At 40.4% G+C, this 23,668-nt stretch overlaps 1 protein-coding gene across 7 annotated transcripts in view; it reads right to left on the bottom strand.

Moving 5' to 3' along the window:
• The window catches only part of SYNE2 (spectrin repeat containing nuclear envelope protein 2), a 336,255-nt gene that overhangs the window by 83,719 nt on the left and 228,868 nt on the right, over positions 1 to 23,668 (bottom strand). For 6 of the 7 annotated variants that reach the window (XM_081290325.1, XM_081290328.1, XM_081290329.1 and 3 more), the window contains exons 65-78: positions 20,605 to 20,721; positions 15,661 to 15,891; positions 12,276 to 12,458; positions 11,144 to 11,272; positions 10,377 to 10,498; positions 10,067 to 10,208; positions 9,157 to 9,288; positions 7,855 to 8,007; positions 7,542 to 7,751; positions 6,053 to 6,154; positions 4,817 to 4,936; positions 4,469 to 4,669; positions 2,497 to 2,670; positions 1,225 to 1,356 (exon numbers count right to left, since the gene is read on the bottom strand). In XM_081290325.1, coding sequence (XP_081146451.1) covers positions 1,225 to 1,356; positions 2,497 to 2,670; positions 4,469 to 4,669; positions 4,817 to 4,936; positions 6,053 to 6,154; positions 7,542 to 7,751; positions 7,855 to 8,007; positions 9,157 to 9,288; positions 10,067 to 10,208; positions 10,377 to 10,498; positions 11,144 to 11,272; positions 12,276 to 12,458; positions 15,661 to 15,891; positions 20,605 to 20,721 — 2,148 coding nt within the window. The remainder of the gene's footprint in view (positions 1 to 1,224; positions 1,357 to 2,496; positions 2,671 to 4,468; positions 4,670 to 4,816; positions 4,937 to 6,052; positions 6,155 to 7,541; positions 7,752 to 7,854; positions 8,008 to 9,156; positions 9,289 to 10,066; positions 10,209 to 10,376; positions 10,499 to 11,143; positions 11,273 to 12,275; positions 12,459 to 15,660; positions 15,892 to 20,604; positions 20,722 to 23,668) is intronic. The other variant, XM_081290330.1, reaches the window with a different exon arrangement.

The following is a 23,668-nucleotide window of genomic DNA, read 5'->3' as shown; positions in this document are numbered from 1 at the left end:
CCCATAAACCTCTCCATGATTATAAGGACCAAGATTGGCCTCAGGAAGCCTATTTGTGTGAAGGGTTTTATGGGATGTCTTCTTTTAGTATAGCAAATTTATTTAAAAGACATAGAACAATGATTTCTTTTTTAAAAAAAAAATACTTTAAACTTAAGGGAACCATACTCACATTTTAAGGGATGTGGTCACTTTTGGGGGGAGGTCGGGAACAGATAATGAGGCTCATTAGATGGCTAATATTACTTCTTACTATGGTATGGTTTAAAATACTGTTTTCGACTGTGTTCTTTCAGCTGTGAGATGGCATGCTCTGTATCCCCAGGCCAGCACCCACTCACCCCCTGGAAAGACCCAGATTCATCTACTCCAGGCTCTCTGGGATTCTGGAGAGTATAAACAGTGCCCTGACCTCTGGAAAGTGTTATCAGCAGGTCACTGCCATGCATCTCGCTTTCACTTCCCATCCCGTCTCATTAGGCACAAAGCTGACTTTTGAAGCTTTCATATTGATCGTTGGTGATTTTCTCTAGCAGCACAACTCAAATTCTGACTGTGTATCTTCTACAGGTAAAACTGAGTATTTTAAGCTTCTGATGGAAGAATTTGAAACTTGTTTTTGTCTTAGTCTTGTTTCAATGCCACCAGAAATCATATTAATGTTTTATCTTTCCTATGACATCAAAATTGGAGACATAGACCCTTCAATAATAACTGGACCAAAAATGACACAAGAAATACTTAAAAGTTTGAAGTCTTTTTTTAAAATATTGCAAGAGGCAACAGATTCTGTCTGTCTTATAGGCTAGATCCCATCAGGGCTTCATTGCAGTAAGAAAGCTAAATGTATGTTTATTCCATTCTCAGCGGGTTTCTATAACTAGTAATAAATTGCTATTCACCTCCTGAGACAGGTGGAACCGGCTTACTTCTCTGTTCTCAACAAAGAAACTAAGGTTTTGGAGGCAGTAAGGTCACAAAAGTGACAAGTGATGGAACAGGACTTGAATTAGTCTTCGACTCCAAGCCCAACAGGTGGCTACGCTGAGGAGCCCACATGGAGCCTGCAGTATCCCTACACTTGTCTACCTGGAGGCTGTGTGACAAACAATATTTCATTTCAATCCAAACCATTCAGCTTCAAAAGCAAGCAACTTAATCAAAACAAGACACCAAGTGCTACGGACCATGTCATTGGCAACTTCAATTAGGAAGCAAAAATACCTGATAAAATGATATCCTTTCCACTAATCTCTCCTCTGTTTCTTCCACCAAACTCACAGAAGGCAATGTAGAGACAAGAATTTCCAGATCCTTTTCCAGAGATCCATAGTTTTCATCGAATTCTTCCCATTTCTAGAGAATCAACATAAAATCAGAGATGTAACCCACCCTAAAGAACGAATGTATTAGGCAATTCAGGAAAAATGATTAGATTATGAACATTGTAACCTCATAGAGGATTAATCCATCTGATGAATAATTTGAATGGACTAGTTGGAGGTAATTATAAGCAAGTGAGTAGTTGGTCATTGGGTATGACCTTGGACTACATCTTGTCGCTGGCTCCTCTCTCTCCGTTTTCTAGTTGCCATGAGCTAAGCAGTTTCCTTCCGCCATGCCCTACTGCCATAATGTTTCCTGTCATGGACTGAACCTCTGAAAGTGTGAGCCCAAAATAAATGTTTTTCTTCTCTTAAGTTGTTCTTGTCAGGTGTTTTGGTCACAATGACAAAAAAACTAATGCATATCGTTTCCATAAAAGAGAGCTACTTAGGGTCCCAGCACACCAGAGAGTTGAGTTATTGTCACCAAAAATGACCTCTCGGAAAAATCACCACCTAATTCTCATCTCTCTTCAAGTAGTGGGTTACCCGGCTTTTCTAGGGCATTCACTGGGCCCATGCAATGTCTTCTAAATATGATGAAATAGTAGTATAAATATCAATTTGGCATACTAGAAAATAAATGTTACCATAAAATGCTATATTACACTACCAAATTCAATACTCCTTTCCCTTTTAAAAATTTCCTTTATGTGCTAACTAACATTGGTTGTGAATGGTTTAATATGCTAGAGAGGGAAAACTTAAAACTGAAAAGAAACTTTATACTTGCTCAATTTTTTCCCTTGAAATTGAGACAGCATGGTTATGAATTTGGCAACAGAACGTCTGGGCCAGGGGTACAGTTTCTGAACCACTAACTGTATCATTCAAATGATCTGGCTCACAGTCTCAACGTACTTTCAAGTTTGTTTATTCATACACAAACCTAAAAGGTAGAGATGCCATATCATCCCAGATGTGTGCATGATGGAACAGGACTAAAGAAAAGCTAGGGAGGAGCCTCAGAATTAGACCTGGGTTCACATTCCTCGCTGTTATTTCCCATTTAACTTTTGCTTAATAACCGGATACTTGTTTCTGACACCTGAAGAGTGGTTGAGAATCAGGAATTCTCAACTAAGGGGTAAAGTTCAAGTAAGTCAAATACCTGCAACAAACTCTGCAGCTTCATGCCAAACTGCTGTGCCTTTCCTTCCAGGGATTTAACTTCGGTTACTTGTTCTGCCCAAAATCTCTCTCTCTTTGGTAACACGGAAGGAAACATTTTGTCATAGTATGTTTGGATCAACAACATGTTGGCAACAAGCTTCTTGAAAAATACCTATAATACAGGAAAAGGTTTTAAACATTCTTAAATTATGAAAATCATATAAACCAAGTTACCTTAACTTTTTTTTCCCATGGAGAGGTGGGTACCAGGGATTGAATTCAGAGGCACTCAAACACTGAGACATATCCCCAGCCCTCATTTGTATTTTATTTAGAGACAGGGTCGCACTGAGTTGCTTAGCACCCCACTTTTGCTGAGGCTGGCTTTGAACTCACGATTCTCCTGCCTCAGGCTCCTGAACTGCTGGGAAGTTACTTTAACTTTTTATCCAGTTATTTTTGTTTTTTAATTCAAAATCCCAGGATATCAGGGAGAGTCAAATGTATCAAAAGATAAAAAGTAAACTGAAATGGATCTCTTAATTTTAAAAATTAATGGACACTGAACAAATTATAAAGAAATATTATCCTAGGGGCTGGAGGTATAACTCAGTGGTATGTACATGAGGGACTGGGTTTGATCCTCAGCACTGTATAAAAATAAAAAATAAAATAAAGGTACTCTGTCCATCTACAACTAAAAAAAATGTGTGTGTGAGACACACACACATATATATACATATATATGAGAAATATTATCCTTAAGTAATATTTTCCACAAAATATTCTATTCCATTATTGTTAGTTAACTTCAATTTCAGGCAGCTCTTCCTCAATCAGTTGTTTTGAGTTGTAAAACATTATGAGAAGGTGGCTGAATCATTTGAAGACAGTAAGTGCAAATGCTTGCAGCCCACATGCTTAGCAGACAAGGTTCCTAAAGCCTGACTCCTTCTAACTCTGGCTTCTGCTCACCAAAATGGGTAAGTGAAGGGATTTTCCTAAAGGAAGCTGATAGGGATCCCTATCTACAAAATGGACCATATTTGTACTTCAAGCATCTTCAAGGTTCCTCTCATTTGCAGCCTGCTACCTCTCCTGGTTGTTCAGAGGGACCCCTATATTAGGCAAATCCCTTCTCCTGTTCCTTAAGAAGGACACATACAAGGAAGAGTTTGTAAAAGCATCTAGCAAAGGGTCTGGCACTCTGTAGATACCAATTTTCTCCTCTTCCTTTCCATCCTTCATTCAATATTTACTTTTCAATTTTTCTTAGACTAAGGCATCCTTTCCAAAGGCCCTAGACTGTCAGCTTGTTCAAGGTAGGGACGATGCCTTATCCATTTCTCATCAGGAGACTTAGATTACTACACCTCTGTAGCCAGTGATGATCAAGAGGTTTTTGTTTAATAATATGAATGGAAAATGGAAGGATTTACTATGGTATTATTCTATATAAAAGTACCTCTTCCTTATAATTCCAGTTCTCAGAAAGCTAACCCCCTTAGGTCCATTTCTCCTATGCTCTCATTGAACAATTCCTAAATTTTAGTGGAAATTTGTTTGAAGACTCATTGATAAAAGTCCATCTTCTCAATCAGCTGAATGCTCTATCAACATAAGGAGCTGTTTCTATTTTCACTCAAATATATTCCTAGGTGTCCCCTGATGTCTGCTACACACTAAGAGGCTAAGAGATAGGTTTTTAAAAAATATTTATTTTATAGTTGGACACAATACCTTTATCTCACTCATTTATTTTTTACGTGGTGCTGAGGATCAAACCCAGGGTCCTGCACATGTGAGACAAGCGCTCTACCACTGAGCCATGACCCCAGCCCTAAGAGACATTTATTAGAAGAATAAATGCTGCATGTTTCACTACGAAGAAAATGGATTGTTTCCATTCAAAGTCAGAAGAGCCTTAAGGTTTTAGTCCAGGACAAGGGGATCCGACCTGGGTATCTTACCTTGTGATTTTGTATTTGAGTCTGTAAGGCAACTTTACTTTTGGCTTGTTTTAGGTGGCCATGAGCAAGCATTTCCTTTCCAATATTTACTAGTTCCATTGTGCCTTGTAGAAGGGCATGTTGCTGGCTCTCAGTGATGAACGGGCTACTGAACCCAGAGTACCTCGCTCTCAGGATCCCCCACATACTGTCAAGTACATCCTGAGAAGGAAAGAGCAGGTGTGCACAAGCAATTTCATCCAACCAGAAAAAAAAGTTCAAATGCAGGTCAACATTCACTAGGTGGAAGACCAAAGCCTTCTCCTGCACAATCATCGCACTGAGTGAATGTGTTCTGCCCAGACATACCTCTAACTTGTAAACCTCCTGGAGTAAAACACAGGGTAAGCGAAGCCTCTCCCCTTCGTCTCTTAGTTTGGCCACTCGGCTCTCAGAATTCTGCAGCTCTGCTGTATATAAATCTGCTTTCTAAGGGAGAGATGATACAAAAAAGGAACACCCTTTAATAAGCCTGAAAAGTACATATTATTTTAAAAAGAATTAAATAGGACAGAAAGGAATTAGGGGAAAAAATTGATCATATTTACCTCTTCCTCACCTCCAGTTCTCCTTGTCAATCTGCCTGGAGGTCACACAACTGACAGTTTGTTCCTAACACATTCTAAGCATACAACAGTGCAGGTACACGTGCACGTCCTTAAACCCACTGAACTATCCTATAGTTATTCCTCACTTATCAGCCCTTTAGCATCGCTTCATATCATGTATCTGGCTCTTTTTTATTTTTTAATGAACCCAGGAGCACTTTACCACTGAGCTATATCCCCAGTGCTTTTTTATTTTTTATTATGAGACAAGGTTAGGCTAAGTTGCTGAGGGCCTCACTAAGTTGCTGAGGCTGGCCCTGAACTAATGATCCTCCTGCTTCAGCCTCCTGAATCACTAATATTGCAGACATTGTACCGGTCATCACACCAGTTGGCTCCTTTTAAACAGATACATAGTGTGCCATTGTAAGGATGCACCCTGCTGTAGTATTAGGCAGCTCTTCATGGACTTTTGGGTTATTTACAGTATTGCTAGGTCCATCTCCAGATATGTATGATATTTACGTTTATGCATTTATTTTGTTTCCTCAGAAAGAGTACAAATAAGCCCCTAGAACAATAACCGAACATAGTAAGTTCTCAGTTAGTATTTGCTCAATTCATTAATGAAGTCAAATTGCTGTGAATGGAAGAGCATTTAAGATTCTGTCATAGAGCCAAATGGTTCCCAGAGGCTGAACTAATTAGTGTTCTGACCAAGAGGGTGAGGGCCTCGTTTTCCATCACCCTTACCAACACTGGACACATTTAACATTCTGCCACGCTGATAGGTAAAAATGGTCTCATACTGTTAAGTTGTTCTTCAGAAAGGACTAGTTGGGAGATATTTTTAAAAGTCAAAAATCAATAGTTTCATCTTCTTGCTCTCCTCAAGCCTGGCTACCGCTCACAAAGGGTAGTGGTTCAGAAGTACCAACTGGTGCACAAGACTCTCTGGCCCGAGGTTTAGGTTAACTTGAAGTATTACATTGATTACCTGAAGCTGTTCACCAATACTCTGGCCACGCATTTCATTTAAGGACTGTTGTAAAGCTGTCTTATTCTTAATGAGTTGATCATACAGTCGCTTTATTTCATTCTGTATAAAAAAGATAAGTGCAGGAAACTGAGCAATCTCACTTAGGCCTTCATTGTCTTTTTTTATTATATTTATAAATTTTCAGAATTTGTATAAATTTATATATACATTTTCTGAAAATTAATAAAAAAATCTGGAAACTTAAAACACATACAAAAATAGAGTAATCCCCGTCTTATATTCACTGAGCTTCAACAATTATTGGCTCATTGCTGACCTTCTTTCCTTTATAGCCTCCTCCAGTTCTCCTGGATGTTCCTACCACCTCCCCCCTTGTTATTTTGAAGCAAATACCAGAAATCAAGTTATTTCATCATTACGTTTCAGTAGGTATCTCTAAGTGACGAAGCTCCCTCCTTTAAAAATACACTTCCTCCAAAATAAAAAATAATTCCTTAGTATGGTTAATCACCTAGTCGGGGCTCATGTTTCTGATAGCCTACAGCTTTTTTTTTTTTTTTTTGGTTTGTTTCAATTGGGATCCAAATGAGGTCTGTATGTCACGATAGAATAGTATGTCTTTAAGTATCTCTACACCAGCTGACTCTCATACCACCTTTCTTTTTTGTTCCTTGGATTTGTGTATATATGAAAAAAAAAAAAACCCAAGTCATTGGTTCTGGATTTGGCAGACTATGCCCCATAGTGCTGTTTAACGTGTTCTTCTGCCCGTCTGTTAGTTTGACTTAGGTTTTAGAAGCTTGATTGGATTCAGGTTTGACTTGTATGGGCCACTCTCCTTCGTAAGTGGTGTTTATGTTTCATTTCTTTTTCACTAGCCATTCCGAACTAGTTTCCCTGCCTCAGCTCTCCCCCTTCAATTCACACCAGACAACTGCCAGACAAATCCACCTGAAACCTACATGGATTGTCGGTCCTTTGCTGAAAAAGCTTAATGGCTTCCCATTGCCTAGAAATTTAAATACAAATCCTCCCTGTGTAATCATTAAATGGCTAAATGTAACATAAGAAAGGAAACACCATGGTAGCTCATGCTAATAAATTCACACCGAAGATTTTGGAAAGGTCTTTTTTTTTTTTTTTTTTTTGGTCCTGGGGATTGAACTCAGGGCACTCAACCACTGAGCCACATCCCCAGCTCTAGTTTTCTATTTTATTTAGATACAGGGTTTCACTGAGTTGCTTAGTGCCTCACTTTTGCTGAGGCTGGCTTTGAATTTGCAATCTTCCTGCCTCAGCCTCCTGAGACGTTGGTGTGCCCCACTGCGCCCAGCTGGGCCTCACTTTTAAATGGTCTCCAACCACGAGGACTAGAGGGCCTCACTGTCTACCTTAGCCATTTCTATTAACAAATGCCACCAGGTACATGGTGCATGGGAACAGGAGTCCACGCTGTGCAAAGTCACCCATGAGCTCAGAGTCCTACCTGGTAACTGTGCTTGTAGTCCTGGCCAGCTTTCAGGGACTTGCTTCTAGAGGCAGCGCTGGCCTGAGTGTGCTCCAGGCAGACCTGGAGGCTACCGAAACATTCAAGGAGCAGAGTGGTGTTCCTGCCAGGCCAAGCCATGGCTTTCAAAAGATCATTCTTCTTGTCACACAGAGCTAAATAAAGTTTCTTCAACTCGAGAGCCAGTTTCTGCAAGGCGGAGGAAGTAGACAGAATGAGCTCTGACCTCAAGAGGCTTCAGTGCTGGCCTAACGAGTGGGGCTGCAGGAATGGCTGACCATAGGGGCCCTACCTCGTAGTGCTCCTGCTGGGCAGAGACATCCTCCCTGAAGAGCCCCGGTGTCTGGAGCATCTCCTCCACACTGCCAAGGCACCGATTGAGGCTCAGGAAGAGTTCAAATAATTTTTTATCCAAATCGTTGTATGTTTCTTCTGTCATGTTTTCCTAAATCAAGGAAAAGTAATCATTAGGATTCCTCGTCTTCCTAAACCTACATTTTTTTCCTAGTTTCCATTAAAACTTAAAATTGATATCATACTTTTTAAAAAATAATAACCCATTTCAAACAAATGATCTCCAGAAACTGAACTAAGCAGGACTCGCACTAATTAGTGAACTAGTCTTTTCTATGAAGTAGATCATAGAATAAATAAATAAAATTAAATTTTTAACTTTGAGAAACACAGTTTTAAGAAACTCAAGGTTCGGTTGTTACTTGACTATTGAATGGAATGAAAAGGTAAGTCATGAGATAAAGGGCTTCCTTAGCAGGACCATTCAGGTGCAGCTGTGGTCCGAGGCCAACCACACTGTCCCTCTTCCCCCTGCTTCATGCCTCACACATTTTAATGTGGGAGAAAGTGGGTTAATGAAATCAAGTACAGCCAGGAAAAAGAAAAGAAGTCATATCAGAGAAGCTCAAAGGGGTTGATGAGGAAAAGGAGGTATGGTATCTTAAAGACAGGGATGGGTGGTGGAGTGGGGGAAGTCAGGAGTGTTATTTATGGGCTGACTACAAGAATTAAGGACATCCTGAGAGGTATCGTCTCCAAAGAGGTCCACGGGTAGTGTCATCACATTCTGGTGATTTGGGGAGCACTGATCTGTTTCAGCAGAAGCTGTTGGAACCACCTTCTTTTCTTCACCCATGGTCACCTTGAATTCCTGACTAGTTATAATTAGTTAGGAGCATGCCCATGCTCAGAATCACTCCAACTTGAGCTGTTTCCTGCGGCCTTCTCTGATGGATACCTAGCACACACTGAGCATTTGGCATTAAGCCTACTCAAGTTTGGAAACCATACCTGTTCTTCTGCCCTACCCTCCTCCCTTGCCCTTCCAGACCAGCACGGCAGGCAGAACTAATCCATCATCATCCTCTTTCCTATTGATCTTGGGCTCAGACCCAGAATCCTTTGTACACTGCACTCTAGGTAGTCACCACAAAATTTATCAGAGTTGGCAAACAAGATGAATTCTATTTGTTCTATTTGCTCAGTGAAGAAAATTATGACCAATTTAAATGAGGACATTCTATCTCCCTCTTTTTTTGCATTCGTGCAATGAGAAAAATAAGCAACAGGCAGTTTCTACCTGTGTCTGAAGATTATTTGCTTCTTGACGCAGGTCTTCGAGTTGGGTGGTGTACATTTTCAGCTCTTCCGTTGTAGGGTATCTAAAGTTATACACACTCACACTGGGTAGAATACTCATATTGGTGGTAACCTATTTGAAAAAGGGAAACCTTTTTAGTGACAGTTGGAGATACTGCTGATGCTACTGTAAACAGAAAAACTGCCTCAGGTGCTGTCTTTGGAGTTCCCTTCTCGGTAAGCTTTTGTACCTTGGCATTTATAAGGAAGAATAAGTAAGATTATTTAATTACTTACTATTTATTTACTTAGCAGTACTTGGGGTTGAACCCAGGATTGCTCTACCACTGAGCTACATCTCTAGCCCTTTTTATTTTTTATTTTGAGGCAGGGTCTCACTAAATTGCTGGGGCTGTCTTGAATGTACACTCTTCCTGCCTGAATCTTCCAAGTAGCTGGAATTACAGGCATGTACCACCATACCTGGCCAGCACTATATAATTTTTAAAGTGCTTTTTAAAAGTTAACTTATATTATTCATTCCTTTACTCATTCAACAGATAGTAACTGAGATTCTCTGATGCCCAGGTACTATGCTACTATGCTCCTGGGTGAATCAGGCAGATAAGGTCTTTCTTTTCAGACCTTCTGTCTGATGGGGGAATTCAAACACACAGGTGGAGAGTTTAGGAAGAGCTATGATCAGGGAAGCCCACGGTGCTGGAGGAGTACCTGAGGCAGAGTTCCAGAATTGAGAAAAAGTATTGAACAAGTGAAGAACCCAGATGGCACCTTTGCTATCTGAAAAGAAACTGCTACATGATGCAGAGCCTATGTGTTTATTTAATGAGGGCTTGCTGGGTTCCAAGGACGCGGGGGCTGCTTGCAGTGTGTGCAGAATGCAGACTGACCTGAGGCTCCACGAGCTGAGGAGGAGGTAGCTTTATTTTTGAGGACAGTTCATGATGAAGATATTGCCATTTATCACCATTTTGACCCTGAGGTGAAAAGATCAAGTCTGGAGTTTCATTTTCAGGGCCAGATGCCTTGTTGCTTTTAAGGAAGCGAAAAAGGTAAAAAGAATAATCAGCATGAAAAAATTTAGGAATTACCTTTAGATAATGTTTTGTGAGTGGCTTGTAAAACAAACAAACAAAAAAACCAAAACGGTTCTCCCAGCCAAAAATCTACTCAATGTCCAACTATTTAAAATGATTTCACCTCACAGATGATCCCTGAGTAGTATCTTTATCCTGTTGGCAATACTGCGGCCATGTTTTCTTAGCATTAAATTCTATAAACTTGAGTAAATCTTTCTGTTCCATTGGTTTTAACTCCAGAACCTAAAATTGAATAAGATTGAAAAGGTCTAGTCAATCCAGTTTTTTATTTAGTACCTAAGGATTTAAGTCATTGTTGACTATTTCTCTTTCTTGATTGCCTATTCTTGTTAATCTTTTTAAAAAATTTTTTTAGATGTTAATGGATCTTTATTTTTTATTCATTTATTTATATGTGGTGCTGAGAATCAAACCCAGTGCTTCACACATGCCAGGCAAGTGCTCTACCACTGAGCCACAACCCCAGCCCCTAATCCATTCAAAATATTCACACAATAATCAAATGTTAAACTATTAAGACACATAGGAAAAAAAAAATCACCCAAAACATACCAGCATGTTTTGAAATATGCAAAGCAGTGTTGTAGACACAGAGGTACGTTTACCCTGCAGGTTTCTACTTAGTTCAATATAAGATACAACTTTATAAAGGAATAAAGTTAGAGTGTCCCCAATAGTAGCAGATGGAAGCAAACCAGTAAACATCCAAAAATCGGCATTGCTGCACACACAAACACTCACACCTGACATTCTGCACTTGGTCACACATGCAGACCCTCCAAAGGCAGTTCAAAGTTTTGGCCCAAAGAGAAATTGCATCTAGAAAGTTTTACTCTTGTCCTTACAATGGCCAGTGACCAAAATTACCTGTTGCAGGGGGACATCTCTTTGTCTGCTAAATTGTGGCCTTTCAGTTACAATAGGTACCAATTCAGGAAGGTTAACAGGCTGGAGGACTTGTTGGAGTTCTGAAGGTTTCCTTAGAATGGTAGCGTACTGCAGAAAAATGTAACAATGGCAGACTGTTTAAAAATTAAGACCCACTTTATCTAAGAACTCTAAAAATGGGATTACCTAATAGAAAAGTGTTATAGGAAGTAAATGATAGTACTTTGTTAGGTAATATAATTGTATGCTATGTTTTAATGTACTTATTTCTAAGATCGTGAAAAATCACTCCATTTGATGAAACGATCTTCTTTCCTCAATCTAATTCATCCCATGAATTACTAAAAGCCAGGATTTATTTATTTATTCCTTTTCTCCTTAAGAACAAAGTAAGTCAATCAATCAATCAATCAAACAGGGAAATGGTACAACATTTATGAACTCAGATTTTCCCCATGTCTCAACTATCTATTTTTTAAAAAAGGAGGATGAAAGGGGCAACCATATGGCCTATGTCTCTGCAGCCAGTCTCATTTCTGTGAATGTGAAGTCCCCAGGCAGGAATCACTTATAGGTTTGGATGCAAATCTTACAGAGTAAGATCTATGCATGATATGAACATTTCATTAATAAAAACAGAATGCTTTTAAAAATCATGAAAGCACTCTAATGTAGTCTACTATACTGTGAGAGTATATATAAACATTAATAATGAATAACAAAAGTACCCTGGAAGCAGGTTTTCTTTTTCTCATGTTAAATTTTCAACTTATCTATAAAGCCTTCATTGTCTGGTCAACAGGAGTCACAAAATTGTGTTAAAATATACACTTATGAAGAAGCCTTACCTGAAAGCTTATTATCAGCAAGTACACTCCACCCCATCAAACCAACCCAAACCAAACCACCACCAACAACCTAGTTAAGGCACTTGCACCGCAGTAAAATGAAATAAAAGCATCAAAAGCCAGTGTCCCCATCGCTTCCAGTTTACAGATTCCTGCTTACTGTGTATAGTTTCTCTGTAGTTGGTGCATCATTTCCACCCAGGGTTCTCCTCTGGCTGGCTCTGGCCTATGGAGATATATGTCTACACAAAACCATATTTTACCTGATCCTCGCTGTATTTCTCCTGCAGCATCATCTGGACTTTTTCCAAATTGCACTTCACAGTTTTGAGTTTCAGGGAGAGAGCTTCGGCCTCCTGTTGAGTGGCTCCACTATCTCCCAGGCCCTGATCTTTGCAAGTGTCCAAGAGAGAGGCAACCTTGTGCTCAATCTCGGTCAGCATAGCCTAAGCAAGAAAATCAGGAATTATTCACAGGGTTGGTCTTTTTTGTTTTCATGCTGGGGACTGCACCCAAAGTATTATTCTTCCAATAAGTGAAGCTTCCTCTCTTTATCTAAAGGTATACAAGAAATCCCAGAAAGACAGGATGGAAGCCACCTCGGGCAAACAAAAACTTCCTCTGAATTCCTATGCTTTTCAGTAGGAATGCAACCAAAACAACCCCAATTGCAGATATCACTCTCTGTCATAATCAAAAAGAAATGATTTCATAACCACTTTAGAAAACTCTGAACAATGTACACAGTACAGCATAGTGGTTAAGAACAAGATGCTGGAACCAGCCAGACTGCCGCCTGGACCCTGACCCTGCCACTTGGCACCTGTGTGTGCTGAGGCACTGTGCTTTAGATGTAGGTACATGCTTGTAGCAATCTGTAAAATGGGGATAATAACAGAATTTACCTCACAGGGTGATTTTAATGAGTTAAATCCATGTGATTTGGCCTCAATCCATGTCCTTTGGATTTAATGAGTTAATATCATGTACATAGTCCATGCTTAAAAAAGTGGTAAGCAAAAAATGTTGGCTCTTGTTAATTTCCCCCTGCCTTCTTTATTCTTTCTTTATTTTTCAAAGATTCCCATTTTAATAGTTCTACTCCATGGTTCCCTTCTTTGTTACTACTTTAAGTTGTTACCAGTTCTTCACTTTTGTAATTATTGCTGCCATAATTATTTTTCTCCTTTCAGATTATCTGCACAGGTAAATTTAAAGTAATGGCATTATTAGGTCAAAGAAGATGGACATGTTATATGCTCACAGATCTTCAAAATACTGAACCAATTAGAGCTACTACACATTAGTGGGTCTATTTTGCTAGAGTTTTGCCAGGACGATAAAATTGTTATTAATGTACTACAGCAGCAAAACAATAGCTAGTTTAATTCAAATGTCTTTAATTATCAAGACTGAACAGCTCTTTTCAAATTTAAATTACCAAATACAATTTTTCTTGTTTGTTCCTGTCCTTTGGCCATTTTCCCTCTGAGAACTTAGTATTTATAGACAATTTCAAGGTATTTTTATGTTTCAATGTGAAATCATAGGTGTCATGTTATTATATAAATGAGCCAGAGATGGCCCTTATATATTGGCCCCTATGTTATTTATTTCTTTCCAATAAGTCAGAACCATTAGCTCAAACCCCATTTTTTATATATGTAGTGGCTTTAAATATAACCCTATGAGCATATCTTCAGTCATATAGAGCCTGCCTGCTTTGTATACTCCCAAAACTACACCTGACATCTGCCAGCCATGGATAAGACAAAGCCTGGGGCTATAGAAAGTCCCAAGCTTCTGCTGCCCTGTGGAACTCTCTGACCTGGACACAACATTGCTCAGGGACATGACCTAGACACACAACACCCCTCACTGATTTCCTTCTCCTCTTCCCCTCTGCAGTGCCCATCTGCCTCATCCCAGGCTTCTGCAAGAACTTCTGTGACTCTAAAAATCAATCCTGTCAAAGTCCTGCCCACATAAAGCCTGTTGGGCGCTACCGCCACCTGGTGGTCATGTCTTTTCTTTGGGTAACCCCCACATCCTCAAAGTAGATACAAGAGGCGAGGAGAGGATTCCAGTGATGATCAAGGAGTTGACATGAAGCCTCCCTAGTCAGTAGACAATCAGTTGGCAAATGATATGGGACGGCCTTAAATGATTGAGAATCAAAACCTGGACTGGCTTGGATTCAGTTTAAGCATGGCTTTACCCTGTGCTAGTTGGACTTATCTTTTTTTTTTTTTGGTACCGGGAATTGAACCAGGGGCACTCAACTACTGAACCACATCCCTAGTCCTATTTTGTGTTTTATTTAGAGACAGTTGCTGAGGCTGGCTTTGAACTTGTGATCCTCCTGCCTCAGCCTCCCAAGCCATTGGGATTATAGGCCTGTGCTACAGTGCTCAGCTGGACTCTGTCAGTATCCGAGTGAACTGACCATTCAGAACTGACCACTGGGGTCAGAGGTGCTGAGCTGCCCTGAGAAGCAGGTCAGAGCAGCTGCCTGTCCTCTCCCTTGCAGGCAGATCTGGATGCGGTAAGGCTGTGGGCTTGAGCAGCAGGGGAGAATGCCCCTGGTTGAAGGGCAGGCCATTCCGATCACATAGCAAGTGACTGCAGGAAGAGCTCCCTGTGGCCAGGCTGGTGGTGTGGGGTACTCTGAGAAAAGAGAGTGTCCTAATCCCTGGCAGATAAACAAGGCAACAAGGTAGACATCAAGTCGCGGCTGGTCTCCTGAGTGCAGAGGGAGAGAGGCTCTGGAAGCAGCCAGCAGGTCTCTGCTGTTGTGACATGCAATTATGCTGCTGCGATGTCATCATTCTAGCCCCTCCCTTGTGGGACAGAGAGCCAACCTTTGGGCTGAGCTGGCAAGTTTTGCTTAAAGTGACTAAAGTCAAGGAAGTCCACGTCCTTGCTCCTCCCAAGCAAGACCGGGAGCATTCCTGGTCAAATGGCTGTAAAGCCCTTTCATGCTGTATTTGCAATCTTGGAAATCAGAACACTCAGTTTCATTTCTGATGAATAAATATTCCACGTACTTAGAATTATTAATAAAATTTTTGAGTACTTTTTTTTGCGGGAGTGCTGGGGATTGAACCCAGGGACACTTAACCATTGCACCCCCAACCCCCCATATTTTTGTTGTTGTTTTTTTTAATTTTGAGACAAAGTCTTGCTAAGTTGCTTAAGGCTAAATTGCTGAGACTGGCCTTGAACTTGTAATCCTTCTGCTTCAGGCTCCCAAATTGCTGGGATTACAGGCGTGCGCCATTGAACCTGGCATTGAGCACCTTTTATATACTTTATATAACAGACACTGTTTTTTGTTTTTGTCTCATTTAATCCTAACAAAAATCCTATGAGCTAATCTACTATAGTAGGAGAATTAGGGCTGAGAAGTTAACTTCTCTAAGTTCATAGTTAATGTGACAGAACTGGATTTGGACTCCATATTCTGAGCTGCTGTCCTCCCAAATATGCTGCTTACATAAAGCATTTCAAAGAACTACAAGTTAAGGCAAAGATAAATGTGAGAGTCAGAGAGAGAGAAGAAACATACTGTTGCTTTAAGTGAAATCAGCCCCGAGTTGGCTGGTGATTGGTGAAGAGGCAAACTACGAACTGGCCCATCGGTCTTACCTGGCACCCGACCAGTTCCTGTTCCACCACCTGCTGCATGTCTGCGTTTAATGTTTCCGGCTCAAATGCCACGCTGGCTTGTTGCAGCCACAGCTCCAGCTCGGCCACCTGGGTCTTGCAGACATGGAGGACTTCTACAGGCCGGGCCCTAGTTCTCTTCACTGAGGTCTCAAAATCTCCTGGCTTATCAGAAAAGTCCAGAGCTGCAGCCTTGATAGGAGAAGTGGGACCCTAAGATAAACCCAAAGATAATCCAGCAGTGATGAGCCAGGAGTCCAAAGATTTCAGACTTGGGCTGGCAAAGACCTGCGGACCCACAACCTTTCTCCCCAGTTAAAAGAAACAAAATAAGAACAGAAGAAGGAAGAAAGAAAAGAAAAATGCACCTCCACACTCATAGCAACAATCACGTGACCTGGTGGCACAGGTTTCCAAGCAGCCGATCTGCATGTACACAGGTACAGTAATCCTGGGCACAGAGGAAGCGAATGGGCTTTCAGTTCATTGAGCGGTGAGCCCCAGGAGAGAGGTGAGAGTGTGGGAGAGAGTGTGGGCATGTGGGTGTGTGTGTCCCAAACACCGCAGGAACTGGCCAGTGTTTAAAGTTGCATGACCCAGGATTAAGCAATGCTTACATTACTCTGCACTCTATTCAAACAGGAAAAAACAACAAAACAAAACAAAAAAAAACGACCTATACATATTGCAGGCATACAATGAAATAAGCCAAGTAATGAGATTATAAAGGATTTTAGCTTTTCTTTCAACATACATGCTATTACTCATCTCAACTTCTCCCCGGTAAAAATTGCTTCAGTCAAGTTATGAACTTGAGCAGAGGAATCTGAAAACTTTCCTCCTCTTCCTCAGAACAAATCTCTAAAATAACTTTCACCTTCGAGATCCTCAAATATTATTGAGTTAGAGACCAAGTACTTAACATAGAAAAAATGATATATTCCATTTTACTGTCATGTATAATTGACTGTAGAACAAATAAAAAAGAAAAGAATGATGTGTTCTTTCATATTGAAATAACTGGGCTGCTAATCAATGCAATAGCAAAATTTCTCCAGTTAGCAAATGAAAGTTTTTCAATAATTATATCGGATGTTTTCAATTTGGAGGGGGGAAAAAAAGATTTCATACAAAGAAATATTTGCCTTCCACCATATTAATTATCCTTCTCTAGAATATTGAAAAAGTATATCAGCCCTTGGAGAGAAATTCCTTTAGTTTAATAAAGATTTGTTTTGCTGAATGAAAGTATCATTCCCTATAAATATTTTATTGTAATTTTGATAAATTATAATGTTATCCATAGAAGACTTTGTTAGCAAGTAATAAAGCACAATCTGGGTCAGGTGACAAACTTCTAATAAGAACTGCTCACAAATGCATACCCTAATTCAATGCAAATGCACATTTCTGAATATTTGTGAAATTTTATTTAAACACAAAACTTTCAATGCAATTGAGTGAAGAAAACTGGTTGGTGGTAATAAAATCACGCAAAGTATGAAAATATCATTCATTTACACACTGATAGTGTTACAAAAGCTGGTTTGGAAGAAGTGTCTCTGGGTTGAATTTCTTCCCTCTGACCATCCATTAACTTCATGCATATTGCTCTTTTCTGCAAATCCCTATTTCTCCTCTGCCTTCATCGATCTGTTTTTATAATTTTATTCAAGAATCACCCTCTTAAAGACATTTTCCCCTGACTTCTGTTTTCCTCTGAACTTCATATACAGTCAGGTTTAATACCTGGATTCACTTATTTCAATTTTCTTTTTTAATATTGATTTTTTAAAAAAGCAACAATTGAGTGGTATTACTGCAAACCACCAATTTCTAGCCACCTGATAAATCCCCTTCTTTTCTTCCTTTGTATTGGGTTCTTGAACCCAGGGATGCTTTACCACTGGGCTACTTCTGCAGCCCGTGTTATTTTTTATTTTGACACAAGGTCTTGTTAAACTGATCAGGCTGGCCTTGAACTTGTGATCCTCCTGCCTCAGCAAAACCACACCTAGCTGATTAATTATTTTCTACTTTTCAGTTATTACTTAAATCTTACTGGAAAAGACTTGGGGATCCCCTTTCTTTGCCACCTGACATAGCAACCTGTGAATATTAATTAATTGATAATAAATGATTTGCCATCTGGCTTCTTAATGTATCCAGACTTTTTGGAGCCCCTCCTATATGCCACAGACATTTTAAAAGACATTTTGTTTCTTTGCTTTCTCACTAATAAAATCACTGAGGAAATAAGCAAGCTGGATGACTAATCTGGGCTTTATTGGCTGGTAATTTGAACCTGAAGAGAATCTAAGGGGTGTGGGGTAGGAGAAAAAAGATTATTTGCAACCGTAGAAACTTGCAAAGCTGAAAGTGGCCTCAGGAACCTGCCAGTGAGCAGTTTGCCCATGTCTTTTTTTTTTGTTTTGTTTCTTTTTAAACAGTCAAAGACACCTGAGCCTGTGTGTCATCAGTTCACATGCCTCCCACCTCACCAACTTGCTTCCAGTTGTCCAAGGTCAACAGCTCTGTGATCTTTAAATTATGAGTCCCTAGTTGTTTCCCTAATAGCATCTCAGCAAAACAGCTTCCCTGGATAATAGCCCCAGAAATAGGCAGAAATCATGTAAACGAAGGTCTTCTAATTGTACACTGTGGGAGGCTTCAAAGCATTAGCCACAATTGTCACGTCTATGACATAACTAAACTAATAACACTAACCTTTACTGAGCTCTTATTATGCGCCAGGCACTGTGCTAAACATGTAATAAAGACCACCTCATTCCTTCACACTGCAAGCCTGTGTTTATTCCCAGTATACAGCTGAGGAAATCGAGGCTTTGGGAGGCTATTCAAACGGCCTGTGGTCACCCAATTAATTAGTAAGTAGAACCAGAATTCACGTCCTGTTTTCACCCTGCTGTGGAATCTACAAATCCACCTTTTGGACACAATTTTACTAGCTCTCTAGTGTTCAGGTTAACCCCTCAGGGAGTCACACTATTGGATTTCTGTATAGACACATCACACATCTAGACAACGGGACTGTGGTTAAAAGGCAAGTGAATTTACTGGCTACAGTCATTCTTCGTACCAAGGTATCAAGCCTTCAAGTTTACTCCTTCTATTGAGTCAATTCTACAAATACCTGTGCATCCTCCTCACTTTGCACAGAATGAGAGCTTGCCTGCCCGAAGGGCCACATCCACCTGCACAAGCACAGACCTGCAACACGCTGCTGGAACGGCATGGCAGTCTTTATTCTGTGAGGTCAAACCCACTTTGGTTTCACTTTCTGTATTAAATATTTATTCTTCAATGCAATCTGGGTCACAGATGACTCTGAATTTTACTAAAAATTGCACAATTCTCGTTTGGTCAGTGCCCTTGATCTCTAAACCAAAAAGTCTGCAGAGGCTAATGCTTGGCTGATGACACAGGTGGCCTGGTCTCTGGAGCTCCCCATTTCCCTCTCTGGCTGTTGGGTCAATGAAACAGAAATGACCAAAGGCAGGAGGAAAGGACCCTGACTGATCAAAAGAGGGCTTCAAGAATCCACAAGGTACCCCCAGGACAAGAGTTCTGTTAGGAAGAAAATATGAATGTACATACACAGACATCAGTTTAAGAGAGTCACTGGGGCCTTACAGTGGAAAGCTCAAGTTCTAAACCTGGAGGGAGAAGTTCTGGGTTTCATTCTTCACTCTGCCACTCAGGAGCTGTGTGGCCTTGGACAACCGAACGTCTAAGTCTCCTTCTGTCAACTGGGGCAACAGCAGTAACTACCTTACAGAGCTGACGTGAGGATTCAGAGAGAACACATGTAAAACCCCAGGGCCTGGCCCATAGGAAGTATTCAGTGGATTTTTGTTACTCTCCCCTTACCTCTTTCTCTTATCACCACCATTATGTGCTGTTGACACTGCCAGGGCAAAACAACCTGCCCACCCACCCCCGGAGAAATACACTGCGCAGAATGCCCGCTGCAGCCAAAGCACAACTGAAGCTACGTCTGATTTTTAATTAGGTGTCAAAAGAAACATTAATTCTGGCCAGCAAAAGACAACAACAAACAAAACTATGGGTGAGGTCAGCAACTTTCTTAGACAATAAGTACTGCCAGCGAGTGTTAAGCTGCGACATTTGTCTGCCTTGCTAGGCACATATTGTTAAGAGAGACAGAGAATGAAAGGGAAGAAGGGCAAAGAGGAATAACAATTTGACAACTTATATATATATATGCAAGGACAAACAATTGGGAGAAAAGACTGAAAAGGAGAAGGAGGGGAAAAAGCAGGTCAGGATCTTTTTTGGGGAGCTACTCGGTGAGACCCATGGAGCTTTATTTCCACCAAAACCAATCTGGGAAATGGCTCCCTAGAGGGCCTTCTTGAGAAACAATGTGCACCACAAAAATATCTCAAATGAAGAAGGGTAGACTGGAAAATTCTGTAATTGATTCCTTACTCTCCCAGTGACTTCCAGTGTTTTACTCTCTGAATTTTGATTTTCTCTTTTGTAAACTTGTGGGCAGGCATTAACCCGCTTCATCTAATCCAAAGATTAAACAGACAACAAATACAAATGCCTTTTATGTAGTAGGCCGTTAGTCAACCTTAGCTCTTCTCCACTTTCGTTGCCCCCAGATGCAGATGGAAGAAGTCACTAACGGGAAGACTACTTCACACCACAAAGGGTGACCAAGTGGAGAAAGGTCTCCCTGCTTCATGCCATGCTTATTTTCTATGTGAATGATGGCGAATCTTCCATTTCAATAGCTTGAAAGCACACATACAGACATGAAAGTTCATAAAGAACACTTGGCTTGGCACACAAAGGATTGCAGAACCCAGAAAGCTGGTCACCTCTGGCGACAGTTCAGGTAGCCAAGCAGTTGGCTTGTTACTGACAGGGACTTACCTCTTCTGTTTGGTTGAGCTTCGGGGAAAATGCTAGGCTTTGCTCAGTGTTTAGTGAGTCTGGTGCCAGAATTTGTACCATGGAACTATCACAGGTGCTTATTTTCCCATCTGCCTCCTACAAAGAAAAGAATCAGACATCCAGAAAAGGTCTTTCCCTGCTGCCAGAGTAGCCCCTCTTCCTGGCCTGCTCATTTGCAAATTGACTGCTTGCAAAAATGTCCAGAGAATTCAGGTGCATTTAGAAAAGAGTTAGTTTGTTTTGGTGGGGGAAAAAAATCAGCTTCCTTTGATTTGTCTTCATTTATATGACTTAAATACCCAAAAACTCTCTTCTTAATGAGCACATAAAGGATCCACAGAATTAAGTATTTAAGCAGATCATTCTGAGAGTTTAAATGAGGTTCTATGATAGGGGCCACATTTCAAATAATGGGAGAAAAGATGAACTTATTAGATATAAGAATAACTATTGAGATATTTTATGAAAAATATAACAAAAGTCTTTGTCTCACTCCTGACAATGAATTCTAATTGTATCTAATATTGAAATGTAAAAGCTAAACCATAGAAATTGTAGAGGTGGGGAAGGGCTTTGACAACATAGGAAAAGAATGTTAGTAGAGACAATATTAAAAAAAAATAACATCATGTGCACCACAGAAGAAATATAGTCTAAGTTAAAAGAGAAAAACTAACTGGGATAAAATGTTATGCTCTTAATATATTAATCTTATAAATCAATAAGTTAAAACATCAACTCCTACAGAGAAAAAAATGCAATGCTATGCACTAGCAATTCATGAAAGAATTACAAAACCCGACAGACTTCTAAAGGGAGAGTCTCAACATTCTTACAATATAAATTCAATCTAAACCACTGATTAAGGGGACTAAAACCCACTTCACGAAAGCTTTTGATTATTAAACAAGATGATATATTTAAAGTACTTAGTAGCTTTTAACAAAATGTTAGCTCCTCTTTACTGGGCACGATAACTGCTATCAGACACTAAGAACTGAACCAAGACTAAAGGCAGAACTTTAGATAAAATTGCAAAGGTAGGTAAGGATCATGAAAAACCTGGCATGCCAATAAGTTTGCATTTTACTAAGTTGATAATCAGAATCCATGAAGTATATTAAGATGGGATTTATTTAGTGCAATAGGTTTTAGAAAAAGCCATCTGTGTTGTGTAAGATATACCAGAAAAAAAAAAAAAACTGGAGGTTGTAAAACCAATTAGGAGGCTATTCCAACAGCCAAAGGAGAAATAAAATTGCCTCACACAGGATGAGAAAACAAAGACTAGGAGGAGAGGGAGATGAAGCTTCAGTGGGTGTTGCTTGGCTACTGACTGAATATGAAGATGATCATGAAGTTTATTCTCCTTGGACTGGGAAAACAGTGGGTGCCACTAGTAGGCACTGAGAAGTTAGGAGGAAGAGCAAACTTTGAAATCCATTTGGTCAAATGGATTTGAGAATATTCGTCCAAAATGAGAAGTCTATCAGGAGGGCAGACACGTGGAACAGACTTATAAAAGCCATGATGGGCAATTTGAAGTGGGAATCAGCGGCACAGAGATGCCAAGCACAGGGGATGAAATCACCAGGAGACAAAACAGAGGGAAGGAAGAGGAGGAACATCCGGGGAATACCTAGCGTCACCGACAGAAGAGAGGGACAAGGAAGGAGACAGAGGGTTTACAGGTAGAAGAGACAGGAAGTGAAGAATTAGGACTCTTCAAGAGGACGAGGTGGCCCATAACGTCGTCGGACTCTGGCAAGATCAATAAGGATTAGGACTAACAAAAGGCTAAAGTTGCATTCTGGAAGTCAATCACAGCATACACACAGCCAGAGGCAGAGCACAAAGGGACCCAGGGAGCACCAAGGAAAAACATTTAGTGGGACATGAATGAGGAAGTACAGTGGGAAGCAGGATTCAAACAGTCAATGAATCCAAGTGCCATAGTTGGCCATGGACGGGACATCTGCTTGTAGAACAGAACTGTGTCATGTATAGGCCTAAGGATGTGGTAAGCCACACCTGAGGAGAGCTAGGGGCAACAGAGGGAAAGGGCCAGCAATTTCCCCTGTAGGATCTCAGGAGGTTCCATGGAGGAGGCAGAAGTTGAGATGGGTCTTAGGGATGGGGAGGACACCTCGGGGAGCATGGAGGAAAGGCAGGCCAGGGATGCCAAGCAAAGAGCCACTCAAGGGACAGACAGGTTGGGATGATTGGTTTGTTTGGGGGAAGGGGGTTAAGAGGGAAGAAATGCACCACGAGGCAGAAAGTGAAGATGCAGGTGTAAGCAGAGCATGGTGCCAGTGACTAATGAAGGGTTGGTGTGGGAGCTGAGGGCCAGGAGGTGGGAGGAAGAGGTGGGGGTCACGATGACGATGATACAGTAGCAGGCATGCTTCAGAAGCAAAGGAAAGACATTACTGCTGTGAGGATGGTCTTCTAAAGAGAGGATATTGCCTTTTATTTTGAAAGATTAGAGAAGATTCAGAATGTTGTCAGGAGAAAAAGGCTTACTGCATTAATTTATCCTACATTATTTTTTTTTAAGAAATTATGGAAGGACCCTCACTCCTCCCCTGACACACACACATTTTATCTACTCCCAAAAGAGAGGAGTGATAAATGCCTTGGCAAAACAATGTGACTTAGGTGAATTTTGAAGTGACTTTTTCCTCAGAAAAAAGTACTCTCTTACTATCTGTTGAGTGAACAACAGAAATGCAAAACATTAGCAGGTATTTACTAAGTTGCGTTCCATTTGTGCAGATGTAATGTCGAGAAGCTTTTAAACATTCACAACAGCCAAAATGAGGAACCAACTTCAGTCTCCATCATGGATGAATGGATAAAGAATATGTGGTCTGTATATATTACAGAATACTATTCACCCTTAACAATGAAAAAAAAATCCTGCCATTTGCAATGACACAGATGGCCCTGAACAAGAATATGTTAATGCAATAAGCTGGACACAGAATGCACACATTATTTCATTTACAAATAGAATCTAAAAAACTTGAAGCAGAGGGTAGAA

Source organism: Spermophilus citellus, assembly GCF_964194105.1.
Source record: "Spermophilus citellus genome assembly, chromosome: 4".
Taxonomy (NCBI): Eukaryota; Metazoa; Chordata; class Mammalia; order Rodentia; family Sciuridae; genus Spermophilus; species Spermophilus citellus.
The sequence above is the reverse complement of the archived record's forward strand: the minus strand, read 5'-3'. Positions and strand labels throughout refer to the sequence as shown.